The following is a 21324-nucleotide window of genomic DNA, read 5'->3' on the forward strand; positions in this document are numbered from 1 at the left end:
TTATGGCCACTCTCCCTTTTGTCTGCAAAACCTTTTATTTTTCCAGATTTGCTAAAGCAAGGGAAGTGGCATGGAGGCAGACGTCTCCCATGCCGTTGCTGTTGTCTTGCTGTGCTGGCAGGACAATTAATAAAGCCCTGTGGGTTTGCTGTGTTGCAAATGACAGATGCCTGTAACTTTAACAAGCACTGTCCTTTTTTTTTTTTTTCTTAAGCTAGGCAGACTCTCTAAAGTGGAGCATTAACCCATTTTAGGGAGGTGAACAAAACACTAACAAACCTGTGTTTAAAATAATGAACTGTGCTTCTCTAACAGGGTCACATTTAACTTGCTCTCTCTAGGCATTAAATACTCATTTAGAGATCCGTACGTTAGGAACTGGGGAGACCTGTACGATCACCTTGATTGTGTTTTGGCAAGGCATTACAGAGCTTGTTTTCTTCCTTTATTACTATCTGGTTATCTTAGGATCCTTGATTTGCAGCAAGCTGAGGCAGGCAATATGGTCTTGATAAATATTTATGGCTGTCAGCCATTTTATAGTTGGGTATTACTCCTGGAAAAAATATAAGGACGTTTTCTCATTATCTTCTGCCAAATGGACAGTTTATCTGCTTACACGGCTGTGAAATTGCTGTGTATGGCTGGAGACTTTGGGGTTCTGCTTTTGTCATATAAACCGTGCAGCTTTAGAGATGGCAGGCTGGGCTGAATGGGGTCCGTGTCTGGAGAGCAGGATCAGTCTCCAAATTGAACCTGGCTGGTCCCACGCGTGGAAGTCAAGTCAGACCATCCCTTCTGCGCTTGGCCTTGTCACGAGATCCCCTGTGCAGCTGCCAGTTGTAGAATGGATGGGATCCTGCAGGGTCTGTGGGACTGTTGGTGCTGTGTATCAGGTTATTGCTGAGGATGTGGTGACCTGCAGCTGCTCTTTCATGGAGAGGCAGTGCTGTGTGATGACTTTGTGCCCTCGGGGTCTTGTTCATGTTGGTCTGTGGCAGCTCTGAGCTGAGAAAGTGTTCCCAGGACAGCTAAAAGTCGCTGGCCTGGGCAGTTATTCCAGAAGAGTGAGCAAGGAATGACCTGGATCTCATCATCTTGCAGAAAATGCTTCTCAAAGTAGTCTGTTAGCTGGGTTTAACACTGCTTTATTAATAACTTTTTTTAGGACAACTGTATCTTTTTATCTTTGGGAAAGATTGCAGTAGGTGTGCCAAAATAAAAGTGAACAGACAGTGAAAGCCTGCTGACTGCAGCACGGAGACAGGAATTGTTGCACTTTTCTAGAAGAGTTGGTCATTCCTGTAGAAACAAAAGCAAACTCTTCTGGCTGGGCTGCTTGTCTTTGAGAGGTGAGTGTGCAGTTCACCTTCTGTTTCTCAAGGTAGACTCAGTGTTGTCTTCTGCATTGCTGGGCTTGGTAGAAACCTGTCACCCAACTTAGCAAAGCCTCAAAGGCCCCCCCCCCCCCCCCCCCCCCCCCGAGCCACCTCATTACTTGTATCCGAAACTGCTGTAGAAGCAATGCGGCCGTGGTGGTTCCCTTGACAGGAGGACAGGGCTAAAACGAATGCCTGAATGGATGCTGGCTTTCCATAATGCTGTCACCAACAGCCAGTAAGCACCCCTCCACCCCCAAATTTATATTTCAGCTTTTCCAGAAAAACAGCTGCTATCTAAGTGAAGATGTTAAAAGCCTACTGTAATGTGAGGAGGGACCCTAGAAATGAGAATTGGACCCAGGTGAGCAAGCTGCTGACCATGGTGAGAAGGTCTGGTATGCCACAGAGTGGCTCACATGGGTGTTGGGATGTTGTGCAGTCTGGGAGGTAGTGGCATGCTTGCAGCCTGGTGCCACCATCGAGTTGATGTACTGGCAAACCATGGATTGCCTCCCTGGTTCAGTTGTTCTGCTACAGTCATGGTCTCCACATGTGTGGCCTTTGTTCTGGATTATAGGTATGATTTGTTTGAGCTGTGGTTGACTGGGATGATGTCTCATCTTGTCCCCTATATCAAATAACTGCTTCGGAGGGGGTTCCCTTGAGAGGATGTGGGGCAGCACTCATCCAGACGCTTTTCTTCATGTAAGCAGGCTTGCAGGAGGAGTTGCAGGTATCTCAGCACTGTACATGCTGAACTTGATTGTCTACTGTTATTAGGATGATTTATTCAAGGAGGCTTTGGTTTGTCAGATTTGTAGAGCAGTGCTTGGGGTTTCCAGTGGGGATATTTGAACAGGGAGGTCTCTGAAACTGTTGATGCCAGTTTGTGTATTTCTGAGCTGTTGACCTCATAAATACAAAAATGTTGTCAAAAACAGAGTAATTCCTCGAGGCTCTCAGCAAATTTACCCCATTTTCTTTACAGGGCAAGTCGGGCAGGTGGGGCTCACCACTTGGGAAGATCTCTGGAGAACTTGAGTTAACCTTTTTTTTTGTCCCAAATGAAGCAAGGAGCCTTTAAGTGGGTTATTTTGTAGTAGTTGTCAGTTATGCTACATGACTCATCTTGTTTTCCTGTGCCTTTTACTCTGTTATGAGGCAGCAGTGCCAATCTGGGAAATGGGCTTGGGAGACATCATAGGTCTTTTTTCCCCTCTCTTGCTTTTAGATGATGGGGTAGAGAGCAATTGTTTGAATTCCTTACTTCTCACCATCTGAAGACATCTTTGCCCTGGTGGTATCTACAATCTAAATATGCTAAATATTAAACATTATCCTTCTGTATGGGAGTTTTAATATTCCTCTTCCCCACCACCTTTCAATTTTGGCTGGATTCTGGGTTTTGCTTTTTTTTTTTCCTTCTGGATGACTGTAAACACTTCAAGTCTTACAGAACCATGATTAGATTTACTCTCTTGCCCAGGTCTGAAAAACCAGCCTCTCCACCCGTGTCTCCATGTGTATGCCCTTGGAAGCTTTTTGTAGCAGTGTATTGCTGGAGAAGGAACATGCATGGTTTATGTTCTACTAGTATGGATTACTAGGAGTATGTGAACTGCTGCTTGCTCTGCAGAGCATAGGGTGTATAAGTGGCTTTGCCCTGCTGTGGACTGCCAAGTGAATGATTTGTGATTATTTAAGGGTGGGGGTTCCCAACTCAGGTGAGAAATGGGCTACTGACGACCTCAGTCTCTTACTGAATCTCCTAGATTTTTTTTTATACTCTGCTTCCCTTTGGTTTGCTGCTGGCTGGCAACCACTTACTGGGATTGCTCAACTTGCATGTTAGCTGGCTGGCAGCACCTCACTCTTGTCCTTTTCCAACCAGCAATATATGTTGTACAAGACTGTTTTAAAAGGCCTTCAGAGCTGGGATGTCAGGGAGTTCATCTGTGCAACTCTGTGCTGCTTTACAGCTTGTTGCACAGCTCCATTCTCTGCCCCCTCCAAATGCAGAGTGTGATGAGTGCATCTTGCTGCTGTGCTGTCTTCCAGATGCAGAAGGCAGAGGCAGGCTGTAGGTCAGGTGCATCCTTCCCTCCTTCACATGCATCGGTCACACCCTTTCCTGCTCCTCCATTTCTTACAGGAAGGTTGTGCACAGCAGGTAGTCTGGTAGGTCATTGCTGGCTTCTTGGAGAGGCATCAAAGTAAAATAGCGGCAACTGAGCCTGCTGAAGGTGCCTGTGTAGCTTGGTGGGTATCAGACAACTCCAGAATGTGCATTTGTAAACAGCCAGGCTCAATGGAGAAAGCTGACTGTTCTGTCTCCAGTTTGTGTGTAACAGAAAAGCTGTTCTTCACCTGGGCTTGGTTGGATCACAGCTGTGTCAGCGTGGGAGGGCGGCTATGCAGAATGGCTCAAGTCCTGCAAAGAAGGGGATTGTCAGCCCTTCCTGGTTCGTGTGCCTTTGTAATGGTGATTTCCATTTAGTGTGGTTTTAGTTTTTAGAAATCGAAAAAAAAACAACCCCAGATAGCAGGTAGCAGGTATAATCTTAGTTTAGGAGGTATAAGGCCACAGAGAGTGCCTATGGGAGTGGGAGTAGCATGGAAGGCTTCTTAAGGGAGTTCCAAAACTAACATTCAGTGTGTATTGTGGTGTCACTTGTATTTTCTGAGGATGCTTTTCTGTAGTGGATAATAGACTGCAGGGCACCTTTCACCTCCACTGAAATTTAACAGAGTGTTTCTTGAAGTAACTCAGGCAATTTTTGCCCTTTCAGCATTTGGTGGCTTGGGAAGAAAAATATATGGGGTAACTACTGAAGGATTCTGTTGGTGTTGACTTGGAACAGGGGCCTCGGTGCTTGCACAAGCAATGGAATGAAGTTTGGGCTGAATTGTGTAGGAAAACTTGTTCCATGTCAACTAATCTGTCAAGAAAACTGCTTGATTTCCTTGGATAAGGTTTAAAAGACCTTTGTTTTGTTTTTCCCTTGATGTGTTTCAACATCTCCTTCAAACTGCTTGCAAGGGACTTTAAGAAACCCGTGCTTTAAGAGCTCAGACGCCCTCTCTGCTGGGGTACCGGGGTGCACCCGGGCACCCCGGTGGGGAGGTAGCACCTAGCAGATGGATGGGATAGAAGGAGGCAGGGGCCAAATGTCAGTTTAGCTGTCAACTGGCTGCAAACTGAGATTTTGGGGATGCAGAAACAACAATAATCCACTGGATCTGACCCGTTTTCTACGCTGGGGTCCATGACTAGAGGGGTTGGACTAGATGATCTTTAAAGGTCCCTTCCAACCCCAGTTGTTCAACAATTCTGTGATTTAATGTATTTATTTTCTTGGCAGAGGATGGTGGAACTGAGGGGAATGACACTTCAGAGGCTTTGCTTTGGAGTGTGGCTCATGTTATTTTCAGATGGACATGGCCAACCTCATCACGCTGTAGATTACTAGTTTTCTGTAGGCCCTCTTGTTACCCTGCCCCACGCCCTTGGTCTGTGCTCCTAACTGTGAAGAGACTCTGTTGTGGCCAAAACTTTGGCAACGTACATCCACACTAAGCATCATTTTCCACGGGCTGGAGCAGATTCAACAGAAGGTTGAGTAGTTTGGCTGAGTTTTTCACCGAAGGGAGGCTCCGAGCCCCAATTTGGTATCTTCCCAAGCCCCCATTCAGTACCGCTTTCTGCTTTTCAGGCCCTCCTGTTCCCCCGCACCAGCAATGGAGAGGTCAGATGCTTTGCTTCCCTGTCTCCCTGCTCCTGTCCAAGTCCTCCTGCCCTTCCTGCCTTCATCTTCACCAGATCCACCTGGGATTCCCTTCAGTTCTGTTGGGGGTCTTGAATATTCACCTCCTCTTCTCCGCTCTGCTTTCCTCAAATGGCAAAATATTGTCATGGCAACTCCTGGATTTAGGGAAAAGGTAACATCTAGATGTTAGGGTTGATTAACTGAACAGTCATTTCCAGGAACAACCCCATCTCTATGTAAACTGCTGTACTGGGGAAGTGTGTACCTGTGGGAAGCTTGCTTGGGGTATTTAGCTCAAGGAACAGCTCGTTAGCTCTTTGTTTCCACTGAAATCTGTGGTCTTCCCCCTAAGTTTGTGTTTTGGTAATGTGGTTGTTTGTTGGTTTGTTTTTTTTTCCTAAAAAGGGGGAAAACTAAGAAATGCTCAATTTTCCCCCTTCCTCCCCCACCAGGATTTTCCTCATATAATGGAGGAGGGATGAACGGCACAAGCACAATGATGGATTTCCTGGAGGAACCTCTGCCTGGTGTGGGCACCTATGAAGATTTTAACACTATAGATTGGGTTCGAGAGAAGTCCAGGGACCGGGACAGACACAGAGAGGTAAAATTTCTTACTAGTCCTTGCTGGCGTTGAAGGCAGAATAATTAACTTGCCAGAGCTAATCTTAGTTCTGATTGCCAGACTAGGGGGAGGCACTTACCAGAGACAGCTAGGATGGAGGGATTGCCCATAGGATGAGAACTGAGAGCCTCTCCGCAGGATCTTTAGTTTAAGGAAAAGGAACACGAAATTGAATGTGTAGCAGTTTATCAATTGCTCCTTCTCTTCTGAAGGCTTTTATTTGTTCAAAAAGCTTTTGTGGATTTCTGATACACATCTTTAAATGCCTTAATGGCATGTTTTCTTATGCCATGTTAAACTTGCTTGAGACTGAAGCGTAGCAAAACCTGCAGTCCTACTCATGGAAGGTGCATGCATTGTTTGTAAGAATTACATTGCTATTGTGCATTTTATAATGGAAGAATCTAAGCAGCCATGAGCCCATTTATTGATAAAGAACCATGCTATTTTTCTGCTCATGCAATTGCACTTGTGAATGATGCTCTTTCTATTGGAATTTTTTTTGTCCTGCCTGTTTGAGAAAACTAAGTGCAGTTCTTTCGCAATTCATTCCCAGGACTTCACTTCTCTCTGCAATTAAAGGAATCTGCTTAGAAAGCAAGGGATGCTTTAAATAAAGCACCAATGTCCCCAGCATGCTCCTGATTCACAAGAAACCATTGTTGGCAGGACTCTTATAGGGTGATGGCTGAACTCAACTTGTCTATTTGCTTGCCAAAATATTCTTTAATTATTTTTTTTTTTTCCTGAGTCTAACAAAACAGCTTGTGTCAATAGCAGTGTACAAACAACGTGGTCCCTGCTCAGCGTGTGAGTACATACACTACAGTATAATGCCCAAACTTGAGCAAGTACAGACCCAATTAAGGGGCTCCATGCCCTCACTACCTCCTGCCCAAAAAACTGTTCCTATCTAGGGACTGAGAGTACAAACCCAAAAGACTTCTCACATGTATGCTTCCACACACATATGCATGTGTACAAAGATGATGCCCATCAGTGTGGAACAGGGCGATCTATCTCCTATCTGCAGAGATGCTTGTATAAAAAGACCACTTCTGTCTTTATCGAAAGAAGTTGAAATCAGGTCATGGCAGAATTACTGCTGGCCAAAGAGGTGTAGGGCTGGTCCAATGAAAAGAAATATAAAGGAAATAGTTTTGGCACCCAGCTCAACCCCTGCCTTGATTCAGCAGCAGTTCTCCTCATGATCAGTGTGGCATTTGAAAGACAAAAATCCAGAGAAAAAAACAAACGATGCTCATTCAGGCAGAAAGGATTCTTACTTTATTTATTCCTCATTTAGTGAGTACTAGTTGTTTGCATCAATGTGCCTTTTTATCTGGCAATAATAGTGGTGTACTGGAATGTTTCCCTTGGGAGAGGCAGCCGGGGTAATCGGGGCACACAATAGCTGTTCTGTCACCATTTTGTCTGCCTGTCAAGAGCGGTGAGACTGACAGGCTTCAGCCATCCCTGCCAGACACAGGCAGACCTGGCCGGAGCCTCTGAAAAACTCACCCTCCTGGGGCATCTTGGACAGGTCCTAGTCCTGCTTTCCAGTGCCACCAGCACAGCCTGGTTCCCAGCCTGACTGTTCCTCTGTGTTGGTATTAAACCTGTGACCTGCCTTGTGTCTGGCTGAGCAGTGCTTGGCAGAGTCTCCTCTGCTCAAAGCAATGTCTAGTTTGTGCAGATATTGAGGCAGTAGCTGGAGACTATGAAATGCTGGTGACAGCTTCTGTTTGCTCTCACAGTTGGTGGGTATCAATACCCACAAGGCGGTATTGATAAATTGCTGGGAGCAGAGTGTTTGAACGGTTTCTTCAGTGTTCAGGTTTGTTTGTGGCATCAGGATGTTGGCAACCTGCTATTACTAACAAGTAATGGCTTTAAAAGATTAAGGGATGAATTTTTGTCGTCTTTTATGGAAAGGACACCTAGGAGGAAAGCGTGACTTGAATATTTTTATTTTTGCTGGGAAAGATGAAAGCATCCTTGATCCGTTCTTGTACATCTCCTAACCAGAGCTGCATTTACTGTACCAGCTGTAAAAGTAGACACTGCCTGGTAGTTTTTCTCTCCTGCCTCTCAAAGCAGAATATGTCATGATAGCTCTTGTTTTGAATGTTAGGGGCTATCTTCCACTAACAACATCACCATGTAGTTTTTAGAGCATTTACACCAAAGCAGATCAGTGTCTTAACAGATTGTTGTTTCTTTCTGAAAAAAAACTTTTCTAGATCACCAGTAGAAGTAAAGAGTCCACCTGGGCACTAATACACAGTGTGAGCGATGCCTTTTCTGGCTGGTTGTTGATGCTTCTCATTGGGTTGTTGGCAGGTAAGAGCAAGCCTCATTTTAAAACGAAGTCCTGGTTCTGCACTGCAGCATCAGTATCAATTCCTCCCACAACCCTGGCAGGTCGCTGGAACAGGAGATTTTGTCCCTGAAACAAGGGCTGTGCGAGGGGCTGCACTGGTATTGATGGCTCTGCCACTGCTTTGCAATTTACGGAGAATCATTTTTAAATGCTTTGAGGAGATATTTGTGTAAATACTCAGATACAAAACTGAGTCTGAAAACTCGGTTTTTATCTTTCAGTCTGAAAGATAAAAAAATCATCAAAGCAGAGCTGATCAAAATGCTGGGTCAGAGGAGAGTGTCATGCGGTACATCATCTTTGCTGAATGCTCTTTGACACTGGAGAGGTTAATGCCAAGGACTGCTAGCAAGCTTTTTTTTTTTCCCTACTATACTTAGATATAAAAACTGAGAGGTATTTCTTGGGAAGTCAGGCTTCTTCCAGAGGTTGACTGGCTGAAACCTTTTAAATGATTTCAGAAGCAAACTTTGGACCCAGTGCAGCTGAAGTAAATCAGCTGATACAGATCTTCCTGGTAGAAAGGAGCTAAGCATTCATCATGAGGAATGAAATGAAATCTTCTGTTAATATTTACATAGGAAAGCTGCTAGCCAGTTTTTCATTAACTGGAAGATTTGCTAAATGTTTGTTGCTACCTCTGGAGCTTGGGCTAGCACTTGCTCATAGAGGTCAGAGGTCTCTGTTCCTGGCCTCTGTGTTGATGTGGCATTTTAGTTGAGAACAGAGTTGATCACAGCATTTATCTCTGGGGATTGTAGGAGTTTTTCTTAACAGAAAAATAAGAAATTGCTTGAAGATTCCTCTTTTAAAATCTGAATTACTTTCTATACTGGCTTTCTGGTTGGTCTGTTTCACTTGGCACAGTTGTAACTTTCCCCTCTCCTTTTTTTTTTTTTTTAAATTGGGATTGGAAATGTTTTCTCCAAATTCAGAGTTATTCCTGTCACAGTCTGTGTTGTTAGTGTAGTTCCTGGATTCCAGCTCTTGCGCTGGAGACCGGTGACACATTTCGTCTGTGTCCTCCAGAAATGCAATATGTCCCTCTCTACCTCTCAGACTACTTGCTGTGCTATATTTAATATATGCTCTTTCAGTGTAAATGAGAAGAATTAATTTCTAGTGATGTAGGGTGGGTTTGAACACAGTTTGCGATGGTCTACCTTTGAAATGTTATTGGGCATGCTTTGTTTCCTGACCTACTCCTTTCAATATATATACACTTAAGTAAATCTTCCCATTTAGTGCTCTATAGAATAAAAGTTAATTGTAGGCAAAAATATCATTACTGCTCTATTTGTTGGTAGGTGAGTCTAAAATTAGTAGGACAGACTGTAACCTTCAGATACTTGAGACTGCATAAGGTGATTATTTAACTTTCTTTTTTCTTTTTTTTTTTTCCCCCCCCTTAAACTAGGTTCCTTAGCGGGTCTGATAGACATTTCTGCCCACTGGATGACAGATTTGAAAGAAGGAGTGTGTTTAGCAGGCTTCTGGTTTAACCATGAGCACTGCTGCTGGAAATCCAACACAACCTTTACCGACAGAGACAAGTGTCCCGAGTGGGAGAGCTGGTCCCAGCTGATCCTTGGCCATGGAGAGGTGACGTGTGCCTGCAACTGTTTTTGCTGTCGAATGTCCCGTTTCCCCAGCCTGTATCATCCCTTGCTAGTGATCTGGATGTATATGCCAGAAGTACAAGCTCCAGGTGGTTCAGCGGTTTAACATTCATCGTTAGGGTCTTCCAAGGGTGTAAATAAACTCAAACAAGTTACTTATGTGTTGTCCTCAGAGGGATGGGAGGAAGCAAAACATTGACATGTTTACAAGTGCAGTGTTTTATTCTTGTGACTGAGACTTGCTGCTTGGAGGATATTTTGTCCATGAACATTTTAGAGGAATGCAAGATGAGCTCAAGTCTTGTGTTTCTGGCAGCTCTATCCAGTGCTTGACTGGGACAACACTTACCCCAGTACCAAGCTACTTGTGTACCTTGTTTGCTATTTTTGTAACGGTTTTGGAGATATTGGTTTGTATCCCCATAACCCAGCAAATGTTACTTGTCCTTGAAACCTCAGACTTACTGTAGTTCTCTTTATTTTTGGCTGATAACTGTATGTGAGATTACCTGCTATTTCTGTGTGCTTGCTTCAGTGCGCAGGTTTGATGGGATCTCAGTTGAAATGATCTAATTTGAGTAACTTTCTCTGCATTTCAGGGGGCTTTTGCATATATTCTCAACTACTTCATGTATGTTATCTGGGCCTTGTTATTCTCCCTTCTTGCTGTGTTACTTGTGAAGGGATTTGCTCCTTATGCCTGTGGCTCAGGGATCCCAGAGGTGAGTGAGAGTGAAAGTGGGTTGGGTTTTTTTAAGGTGGGATAGGGATCCACTGTCCAAAGATTACACATGCCTGCTATGGAATAATAATTTCTTGCAGTTTAGATGGTGGCTTAATGTACAGGTTTTTTTTCCCAAACTATTCCTGAAACATGTCTAGTACTTAAGTCTCTGTGCAGTCCCTTTAAAAACTAAAATGTTTTGGCATTTACTGCAGGAGGTATGAACAAAAGCACACTGTTTGTGTAAGACAGGCTACAAAAGCTAGCCTCAGATTTTTCTTCAGCAGGGATAGTGGCCCTGAAGGAAGGACTCAAATGACTGTTTCTGCCTTTGCACAGAGATATTTTTTTCTGTCTCTGTATTACTTTTGATAGCTGGAGGCGGGTCTGAAAGCTTCAGGGGAAAGTTGAGGGCAGGATTGGGAACGCCTAGTAAATCAGGAGCTCTGACCAGGGCTTGAACGAAAGCCTGTAGAGCTTTGTGTGCTTGACTTCCAGATCAAAACTATCTTAAGTGGTTTCATCATTAGAGGCTACCTGGGCAAGTGGACGCTGATCATCAAAACCATCACCTTAGTGTTGGCAGTGTCCTCTGGGCTGAGCCTGGGCAAAGAGGGGCCCCTGGTGCACGTTGCCTGCTGCTGTGGAAACATCTTGTGTCATCTCTTCACCAAGTACAGGAAGAACGAAGCGAAGCGCAGAGAGGTATGGAGATACACCGATGTTGTCAAACTGCTGAGGTAGTGTGGGGAGACCGGTGGGTCTGGTGCTTTGTGCTGACTGTCAATTGTTCCATTTTGGTTTGTCTTGGTGTGCCTCAGCGCAACGCCTTGTTGGAGCAGAAGCCATCTCGGTTAAGAAGTTACACCACGACATCTCCCCACCGCAGGTCATCATCTCATGTGTGATGGGAGCGTTCACTGGCATTAACTTGCTGCAGACCCAGTTCTGCAACGCTTGTTTGTGTTTGCCATGCGACTCCATAAACTATAGTGGGACTGTTTGAGGGACCGGGACTTAGCCATAGGAGTAGAATGAAGGGCTTTGCTTTCAGGGACACAGTGATGGGCATGGTGTAAGAACCGAGCTAACAGCCAACATGAAGCACATGAGTGTTTCCTCACAGTGCTGTAAGGCTCTTCTCTGGACAAGCCGGTGTAGAACAGTTAATGTGAGATGTGTAGTATCACACTGGCCAATTTGCCTTCTGCTAAACCAAACCTGACAGAATCCACCCAGTGGGTCGCCCCACAGCACCTCTAGTTACCTGGTTACCCAATTTTGAAAAACGGTATGAGTGTGAGATGGGCAAACGTTGGAAAAGTCAGTGTCTTCTGGGAGGTGAAATTACTGCTCTTCTGTTTTGCTGAAGCTTTATCTAAGGTGAAAGCATAGCATGAAATCAACTGAAACAGAAAAAGGTAATTGCCAGTGATACCACTTCTACTAATTTGGGACTAGGACTGTTGAAATCCTGACAGCAGTGTTTCTGTAGCTACTTTGCAGCCCTTCTTCCTAGGAAACTGGATCATTCCACCTTTTCCCTGCTCTTTAAAACAGGTCAGACCCTGGCTTACTGCGCACTCACTGGAGATAAAAATTGTACAAGTTTAAGTAAAGACAAAAAAAAGGGGAAAGGTTGCGGGGAGGGGGATGCTGAAAATGTCTGACTGTCTTTGGTTTCTTTCTTAGGTTTTATCAGCAGCTGCAGCTGCTGGTGTGTCTGTAGCTTTTGGTGCACCGATCGGAGGAGTGCTCTTTAGTCTGGAAGAGGTAACATCAGCATTTTCTATTAGCTCTTGGCGAGCTGTTTTATTGCAAGAACTGACCCTGCTGGTTTAAAAATACAGTCCACTCATAACTGCTTGGGTGTGGAAAGGAGACCCTGTTGAATACTGATTGGTGGTGTATTTACAAGGCCAAGCAACCTAAAAGCTTATTGGGGTTTCAGGTAATTCTTACAAATACTGGAGAATTTATTTTGGATGATGTCTATCCGTAGCTTTGCAATAAACCTGTTGGTTTCCCACGGTCTGTCCATGCTCAGCCACACTGACTGCTCACAGCCTCTGTCATGTTTTCCATACATTCACTCTCTCCTGACAGCTCTGTCCCAGGGTACCTGGGAACAAACCTATCTGGCTTATCAAACCCCTTTTCTTCCCAAAGAACTTCCTTGCTCTTTTGATCCAGACGTGAAATGAATCACCACTGCTTGCTTCAGGGCTTAGCTCAGAGGAGGAATGGGATGGTTTTGCTCAATTGAGCAGTAGTTGCGGTGGCAGCTATGGCAAACACTGTTGTTTGGCACTTCTGGACTTTGCAGAGCACGCAAGGCAAATAGTTCTCCGGATTCAGCTCATAGCTGATTTGTAACAGCTTTTATTATCCAAATAAGTCGCCTCTGCTTCAGGGATCATAGAGGGCACTTGCTGCGTTGGAAGTGTGGGGGCCGGGACCCATCCTGGTCATTGCAGTCCACATTGAATGGGAGCTGACAGTAAAGCCTGGGGTGCTTGGCTGGAGAGGAGGGTGTTGCCAGTGCACATCGATCACAGTCCTTGCTTTTACTTCGTGCAGCGGTGATTTTGTTACTGGGCAGCGATTGGTATAGTGACAAGTGTGACTGAATCTGTTCTGGTTTTCCTTTTTAGGTCAGTTACTACTTTCCTCTCAAGACACTGTGGCGTTCCTTCTTCGCTGCTCTGGTTGCTGCCTTTACCCTGCGCTCCATCAACCCTTTTGGGAACAGCCGCCTGGTTCTCTTCTATGTGGAGTTTCACATGCCGTGGCATCTTCTGGAGCTCGTGCCATTCATCCTTTTGGGAATATTTGGTGGACTTTGGGGAGCTTTCTTCATTCGCAGCAACATTGCCTGGTGCAGGCGACGCAAGACGACCAAGCTTGGTAAATACCCTGTGCTGGAGGTGTTTGTAGTGACTGCGATCACAGCTGTTCTGGCCTTCCCCAATGAGTACACCAGAATGAGCACCAGCGAGCTGATTTCTGAGCTCTTCAATGACTGTGGGATTTTGGACTCTTCCAAGCTCTGCGAGTATGTGAACGATTTCAACAGCACCAAAGGGGATGACCTGCCAGACCGAGCTGCTGGTCCAGGAGTTTACACTGCCATGTGGCAGCTGGCTTTGGCCCTCATAATGAAAGTCTTCATCACGATCTTCACCTTTGGCATGAAGGTGAGAATTGCCTGTAAAGGAGCTCACGTTCTTCTCATTCTTTGCAGGACCCCCACATCTTAGAGCTTTCTTTGCTCAATAAATAGACATATTCCCTCCCCAAGCTCTGTTAAGGGGGCAAGGCAATAGACTGGTATTATTTGTTCTGTTACTTGTAACTGAGGGCAGTAGAAACCTTTTAGCCTGAGTGTGGGCGCCAGACGCAGTCACTGAAGCTGGTGTCTCGAGGCTTCATATCCTGTTTTCCAGACACAAAATGCTTCTGAATTGTCCTGCCTTAAGCCTTTTTCATATATATGCAATGGCTAATTGCAAAGCAATCAATATCTTAATTTGTAAATGCTTATGATAGCTGTTCCTTGGTCAGACGGTTCTGAACTTGTTCGATGGCAGCCTCCTGAACTGTGAACCTGAGCCTAGGACTGACCTTTCCTGCAGTGGGGTTCAGTAGGTGGAGCTGAGCATCTCCCCCTGCTCCCAAGTCCTCAAGTGGTCCATCCAGAAAGGTGACCCCACCACAGAGGTTTTGGACATCATTGTTCCTGTGAGGCAGTCACTGACATTCAAAGGCAATCAAGTCTGAGAAAGATACACAATGTGTGAGAAAGCTGTATGACAAATGTGTAAAGGAGCGGGGGGAGATTCTCTTGACTTCAAAGAACAGGAGCTTTTGGAGTGCTGGAACATCTGAAGTGCAGAGGTGAAACGCTTGTTCCGTTCCATGCTAACCTCTTGTGTGGCTGTTTCTCCTGCTCAGAAGAGAGTTAACTCAAACTCTGTTGGAGAGTGCTTAGAGAATGAGGGTGCAGGAAGGGCAGAAGTGATAGAGCAAGGCATCCTTACCAATTTTAACTTCAGCGTAACCTCTAACTCAGTCCTGTTTTGAACTTCCATCACTAGTGTTTTAAATGTCTGAGAAATGGTGCGTTTACCAATGTGTGTTTCCACAGGTCCCTTCAGGTCTTTTCATCCCCAGCATGGCGGTGGGTGCTATAGCTGGCAGATTGCTCGGAGTGGCTGTGGAGCAGCTGGCCTATTACCACCACGACTGGGCCATCTTCAGCGGCTGGTGCAGTCAAGGAGCTGACTGCATCACTCCTGGCCTCTATGCAATGGTTGGGGCTGCAGCATGTCTAGGTAAGCAAGATGTCTTTTGAAGTCCATGCTGTGGCTTGGGTCCTGGTTGGCCATGTAAAGAAGTGTGGTAGTGAAATGCTGCTGCTGTTCTCGCAGTCCATACAAGTTGGCTTCATCTCGAGACAGGAAACTCTGTAGTAGAATGTGCAATGTGTTCCTCATCCTGTTTGCTTTCGTTTGCCAGCACCAACCTACCACTGGACATGACAGGTTTCAGTGGGGAGTCTCCTGAATGGACAGCTAGAACAAATGAGACTGGCCAGGGACTTCAGATTTTCCTGTGGGGTTTTAAATCATTTTACTTCCTGTTCTGGCCTTAAATCTTATGATGCAACTCTTCTTTCAAGTGCTCTGTTTTTTGGTAACACTTCTTCCGCTTGGCTGAATTTGAGAAATTAAATGCACGTGACTGAATTTCACTTTCACTGTAATTCCTGATCCTCTCCTACACAGAATAGTGTGTTTAACTCTTAAGGGACTACTTTACTGTATCAGGAGAAACTCTCATTTCAGAAACAGCAAAAGCATGCTATCAAAACCCATCTTTGGCCTTTATAGAGGGGATACACCTTGTTTGCACGTAATTGATCAAAAATAAAAAATATGGTTCCATTTCATTAACTGTTCTGTTTTCCACTGGACAGTACTAAAGTCTGCATGCCCCTTTATGAGATGGTTATTCGAGAAAAACTCCTCTGAAATATTTGGCAGTAGCTTTGGGACTTGAATCTCAAAAGCATAATTAAAATATGCCAAGATAAAATGATGTCATAAAAAAATGATGTCAATATTTAAGATGACTCATCTGTCTTCTCTTGAAATGCCTCAACTGTCCTAGTGTTGAAAAACTACAAAAGTGTAATGAACAGTAGTCAAAATGTCTGGCTGAAAGCCGGCAAACTTGAAAGGTTAGTTGTCTGAAGCCCTTGCTGACAGGGGGGATCTCAGGATGACACTTGCCTTTTGCATACAGCCTATCAGAGGTCACGTTTCATGAATTTGCCCTTCTATGGCATGGCCAGACTCTTGCAGCTAGCTAAGCAACACGAGAGAAAGTTAGCTGTCTTTTTAAGGTTGCTTTTGAGTTCAGGGAAAGACCCGTCAAAAACACATAGCAAACCCTTGTGAGCCAGCCCACGGCACCACACTCTGGAAGGACGGATGGTTTCAGTACTGTGTTCTGCTCATGTTTGGCTTCCGCTGAGATGCTGAATGTGATGTAGGAGTCCAACAGTGCCGCCGCTTGCTGATACAAGACCTTCTCTAGCTGCGTTGGCAGAGGACAGCTGTAGCAAGCCTCAGAACAGTTCTCCTGCCTGGAAACCCCCCAAACTGCATGTTCATGTCATCTGTCTTCCTGTGTTCTCTCTGCAGGTGGGGTCACCCGAATGACTGTGTCATTAGTGGTCATTATGTTTGAGCTCACTGGTGGACTGGAATACATCGTTCCTCTGATGGCAGCAGCCATGACCAGCAAGTGGGTGGCTGATGCCATAGGGCGGGAAGGCATTTATGATGCCCATATTCGCCTCAATGGATACCCTTTCTTGGAAGCCAAGGAAGAGTTCTCACACAAGACACTTGCGATGGACGTAATGAGACCACGGAGGAACGATCCTCCTCTGACTGTCATCACTCAGGACAGCATGACTGTGGAAGATGTTGAGACCATCATCAATGAAACCACATACAGTGGCTATCCAGTGGTGGTGTCACGGGAGTCCCAAAGGCTTGTTGGATTTGTCCTCAGGAGAGACCTCATCATTTCAATTGGTAAGAGGCAAGATACTGCATAGATGAAGGATGCTGTCAGAGGCCTTAAATGGCATCAGCTCTTGATGCCATTTACTTGACAAGTTTAAACACCCAGCAGTCATGGCGCTGTGCTTACTGGCTCCTGCATCTCCATCCCTGAACGGCGTGGGGTCTGCATGCGTTGAGTGCGAAGGACAGGATGGCTTGTGCCGTGCAATTAGTGTGGCTCTGCTGAATTCATAAACCTTAGGGCACAGTTGTGGAGCATGTGACTTCTTGCCAGCAAGAACTAAGCCTTCCTGACTTTGTGAATGACTGGACATGGAAGGCTTTCTTAACTGTTAATGTCTCAAACCTTATTTTATTTCATTAAGGAAAAAAGTCTGGTTGGTCCATGCACTGAATATTGGGTCACTTCTGAGGTGCTGCAGTCAAACCTATAAATATCGATACTGATGTTACAGTCTCCATCTCTCTTCACCACTGAAAGCCAACCTGGTCTTTCACTTGTTTCACTGGTGCTCCCGCGATGGTGGTTGTGAGGCAGGTGGTGTGTGGTGCTGGCAAGACTTGGTAAGCACTGTCCTGACATCACTCAGATGCAGTTTCCATCTGTGATGTGAGTTGAGCTCCTTTGGAAACGACTTTGCCATATTACAATTCAGGATACATTTAGGTTCCTCTTGCTCTCAAGTTTCTTAGAAACCTGCAAGTGCTGTTTCCCAGCATGAGACCCGAGTGGAAATTCTGGTAATGTTGTCTCTTGCTGGCTTGGGTGAGACAGTATGTCTTTTCTTGGTGAAGCAGGAGGAATCTGTGTGTTAGGGTTAAGGGGTACACGGGCATGTAAGTCCTCAAAAATTGCACCTGTGCTGGAGCAAAGACTGGGCATAGGGATACCAAGCCCCATACTTGTGGAAGTTGAGTCCATGTGGTTTGCAGCTGCAACTCAGGCTCCAGGCATCTGTGCTGAGCTTGGGTGAGCTGACTTGCACCCAGCAAGTTTGTGCAAGCCCCATGGTGAGCTGGATGGGAGATCTGATCCAGCTGAAAACATACCTCCCTACTCGGTTAGCTCCTGCAGATCAGTCCCCTCTTCTGGCTCCCGGCGGGGGGCACACGGATGCTGGTGCAGGGGAGCAGGTGAGAGCACGCTGGCTGGGAGAGGGTGGCAGTTACCTTGGACAAAAGCAGAAAGCGATCGTGGGAACAGCGTGATCGTGGAGGATTGAAGACATGTGAGCTCTGCGGTGCATTCTCCAGTGCATGGCTGAGTGCACTGTCTTAGCTCAAGCTTGATGACTTTCCATAGGGGTGGTGTGAAGGCTTGGCCCTGAGCTAGCTTTGTCCCATGGCAGAGCTAGAGTAGTGTTTATCATTAAATTGCCTGAGCTATGAATCAACACCGTGTGTTCCCTCTCTTTTAAGGTAAGTTTTCAGTGTCAGTTTTATGATGTGCAATACAGTTTTTGGAGCACGTGAATATTGCTCTAGTTCTCAAAAGCCAAACGCTTATGACAGTATAGAATGAAATACAAAAAAAAAAAAAATGCACTATCATGTTGTGCGTGCTGCCTTCCTTCTGCAAGGCTGCTTTGTGGTATGACCATGAATTCTTGCATCTGTGTTACTCTGAATCCCCAGGGACTTGTGAAGAGAATCTTTCCCCCCAGATGTGCACAGTAATGCACTGTTGTGTGCCATGGGATGGGATTTAGCTTTTGTCAGCCAGCTCTGAATATCCAGTCTGGTGTTTGGGCTGCCAGGCTAGCAATGAGTCTTGGAATGTAAATATCAAATCAAAGCTGCAATGTGGCAGATATCCAACTTGCAGTTGTAGCAGGAGTGTAATGCACTAGTGTAAATATCTGAGTGATGGAAAGTACTTCACTTGTTTTCTATTCTTGACCCTAGTCACGGTCATGGAGTCTGCACCAGTAGGTTAAGTGCTTAAAAATACTTCTTTAGCTACTCTGCACGGGACCCAAACTGGTGACTGATAAAAGTACAAAGCATTTTATCTGCCTTCTCTTAAAACTGGAGAGTTAAAGATGTTCAGAACTTGCATTTACATGGTCAGAGCAAAATCCTGAGATGTGTGGTGGACATTAGGCAAAGTGTGTGCTCATCTCACCCCTGGGGTGACACTTTGGAGACCTTAGAGGTTATGCTGTAGGTATTAGGAGATGGGATGGAAGCTTATTGCACCCTCCTTGGGTTGTCTTGAGAACCAGTGCAGGTGAAGGGAAGGAATGGACTTTTAAGGCCATCCCAGTGTGGGCAGAGAGAGAAAGGGGTATGCTTTTTTGTTTGGAAAAGGAAAGGAGGGCTGATATTTAATCAAATTTTTCTTCTTCCAGAAAATGCCCGTAAGAAGCAGGATGGGATTGTGAGCACTTCAGTTATTTATTTCACTGACCACTCTCCTCCGCTGCCTCCAAGCTCCCCCTCTATGCTGAAACTCAGGAGCATCCTGGACCTCAGTCCGTTCACAGTGACAGACCAAACACCCATGGAAATCGTCGTGGATATATTCCGCAAGCTAGGATTGCGCCAGTGCCTGGTTACTCACAACGGGTAAGAATGCTGTGGGCTGAGCCCTGGGGTCCCAAGATTGCCTGTAGACCTGAGTCTAAACCTCCTCTCCTTCTAGTGAGCAAAGGCCTCTGATGTATAGAGCACTGAGCACCAGCTGAGCCGTGGTTATCTGGAAAAAAGCAATTGTGAAACCCTTGAGCCTCTTTCAGTTGAAGCAGTAACATAAAGCCTGTAAGGCGAAGACACAGCTCCATAGGGTGATGGGTCTCTCAAACTGATGGAAAGGGCTCACGGCCTCCTCTCAAATTTGGCCACACGTATCGTGTAACTACTTGAATTTGCTTTGGTGTCGGTCAGAAACAGTGTGTTTGGTGAGGTGGGAAGGAATGAGGGCAAAGAGAAACTGAGTGATCTGTTCTCTGAAGTAAGTGTGGCATCAGCAGCAGTTCTAACCCTGTTCCCTGCTGTGGTGTGTTTGGACCAGCTGATCTATTCAGCTCCTGGCAGACAGCCACCTTGCTCAGCATTACTCCCCAGCAGACCTTCTGCCCAATTCCCTACTTCCTGGCATACCTTTCAGCACCTTTTTGAAAGCATAGCTGCTGAAAGTACTAGGACTTAAAATGCAGCACTCAGGGTGATCTTTTCAGAGAAGGTGTCAGTAATTATTAGTATTTGTCTCTTGTTATAACCTCCTTACCTTTTTTTAGTGTAAAGTACTGATAGAGTTTCTGTTGGGGCTTGTGAGCACCAGACTTTGTGTGGAGTGTCAGTGCTGTGATCCAAAAAGCACTTCAGCTACTGCAAGGCACTAAAATTGCCCTACATGAAGCTGTGTGAGAGCAAGGACACCCTCTGTGGGTGTTGATGCACTAAAAATGTGTTTTCATTTTCCAGGAAGCTACTCGGGATCATTACCAAAAAGGATGTATTAAAGCACATTGCACAGCTGGCTAACCAGGACCCAGATTCTATACTCTTCAATTAAAGGCAGACTAGTAGGTATTGTGTGTTGAACACAAAATAAACTTTTTAGAAGATCCTGGATATACTTTCCTATTTTTATTGAGACCATGGAACTGTTTTCAGCGTTTCCTTCTGTGGAGCTGGAGAAGATAATTTTTTTTTCTACCAGATAACCAATTGCACTACGTAATCTGTGGAACATAATCTTCTTTTTAGAAGGAAAAAAAAAAAAGAAGACTTTATTTACGTTGCTTTTGTGAAGTTGCATTGGAAAGATTCCATGAAGGAGTAAAAGCAAAATGCTATAGAATTATATCTCCTCTTCTTATTTTATTTGAAATCTTGTTACTAACATGGGGAGGAAAAGACAAGGTCTGTACCTTCAGAAATTTTGAAGGAGAAGAATGATTTTGCACACAGCATTCAGGTGGTGGCAGAAAGATATGGTTGTAACTCAGGGGTGATGTATTCTCAATTAGCCACTTGGTAAAAATAAGAACCTTGTAAAGTCAAAGTAGGGAAGGTAAATAAATAAATAAATTGGCTAGCTGAGGATGTTTTGCCAAAAGAAGGAAACCAAAACCCCCAGAAGACCAGATCTCCTTAAAATTAGGCCCAGTTTCTGGTTGGGAAGAAGCTTATTTTGATTACTCTTCTGTGAATGTATTTAATTGCTCTGACGCTGCCTTGCTAGGAGAACCTCGAGGAGGACACAGAAGGAGTTAACAGTTTTATTCTCATTGTGATCCCTTTTTTAGATATATGCCTAAGGATTTCTTCTCCTTGATTTTCCTTGAGCATGTAATTAAAATTGCGAAGGCTGAGTCCTAAGTTATTGCCCCACCTTTACTGCACTTCCCAGTAAACTCTGATCATGTTAGGTATTGCACAACTGACCTCTTCCATAATCAGCAGTGTCTTAGGTGGCTGAGGATGTCCCACTGGAGAGCCCTGCGCCCGGACGTTTACATGGATGCGTGTGCTGTTCCCTGCTCCTCTCCTCAGCCCCGCACCCAACTCAGGCCCGGATCCTGGCTCTAGGATTGGCAACACTGCCACTTTATGTATGTGCACCGCTTGGTGTCTCTCCTCTTCCCAACAACTATGCAATAAAGCCCTTCCTGACCATGGTCAGCCAAGTCACTCGTTCCACATCTGTGCTCCTCAAGTCCCTGTCCCAGATCTTATCAAATTATTTTCCTGTTAATAAAACTGTGACCGATTACTGGAA

The 21324-nt window shown here is 45.2% G+C and overlaps 1 protein-coding gene across 14 annotated transcripts in view; it reads left to right on the plus strand.

Moving 5' to 3' along the window:
- Positions 1-21324, plus strand: part of LOC141949421 (H(+)/Cl(-) exchange transporter 5) — a 44194-nt gene extending 22870 nt beyond the window's left edge. For 11 of the 14 annotated variants that reach the window (XM_074882986.1, XM_074882991.1, XM_074882988.1 and 8 more), the window contains 11 exons: positions 5602-5753; positions 8018-8117; positions 9575-9759; positions 10376-10498; positions 10999-11205; positions 12193-12273; positions 13155-13697; positions 14648-14834; positions 16209-16607; positions 18950-19166; positions 20025-21324. In XM_074882986.1, the coding sequence (XP_074739087.1) occupies positions 5602-5753; positions 8018-8117; positions 9575-9759; positions 10376-10498; positions 10999-11205; positions 12193-12273; positions 13155-13697; positions 14648-14834; positions 16209-16607; positions 18950-19166; positions 20025-20115 (2285 nt within the window). In that variant the 3' untranslated portion in view covers positions 20116-21324. Of the gene's footprint in view, positions 1-5165; positions 5322-5601; positions 5754-8017; positions 8118-9574; positions 9760-10375; positions 10499-10998; positions 11206-12192; positions 12274-13154; positions 13698-14647; positions 14835-16208; positions 16608-18949; positions 19167-20024 lie in introns of those variants that run through there. The other 3 variants (XM_074882993.1, XM_074882995.1, XM_074882983.1) reach the window with 3 other exon arrangements.

The sequence above is a fragment of the Strix uralensis genome, chromosome 13 (assembly GCF_047716275.1).
Source record: "Strix uralensis isolate ZFMK-TIS-50842 chromosome 13, bStrUra1, whole genome shotgun sequence".
In the NCBI taxonomy this organism is placed as follows: Eukaryota; Metazoa; Chordata; class Aves; order Strigiformes; family Strigidae; genus Strix; species Strix uralensis.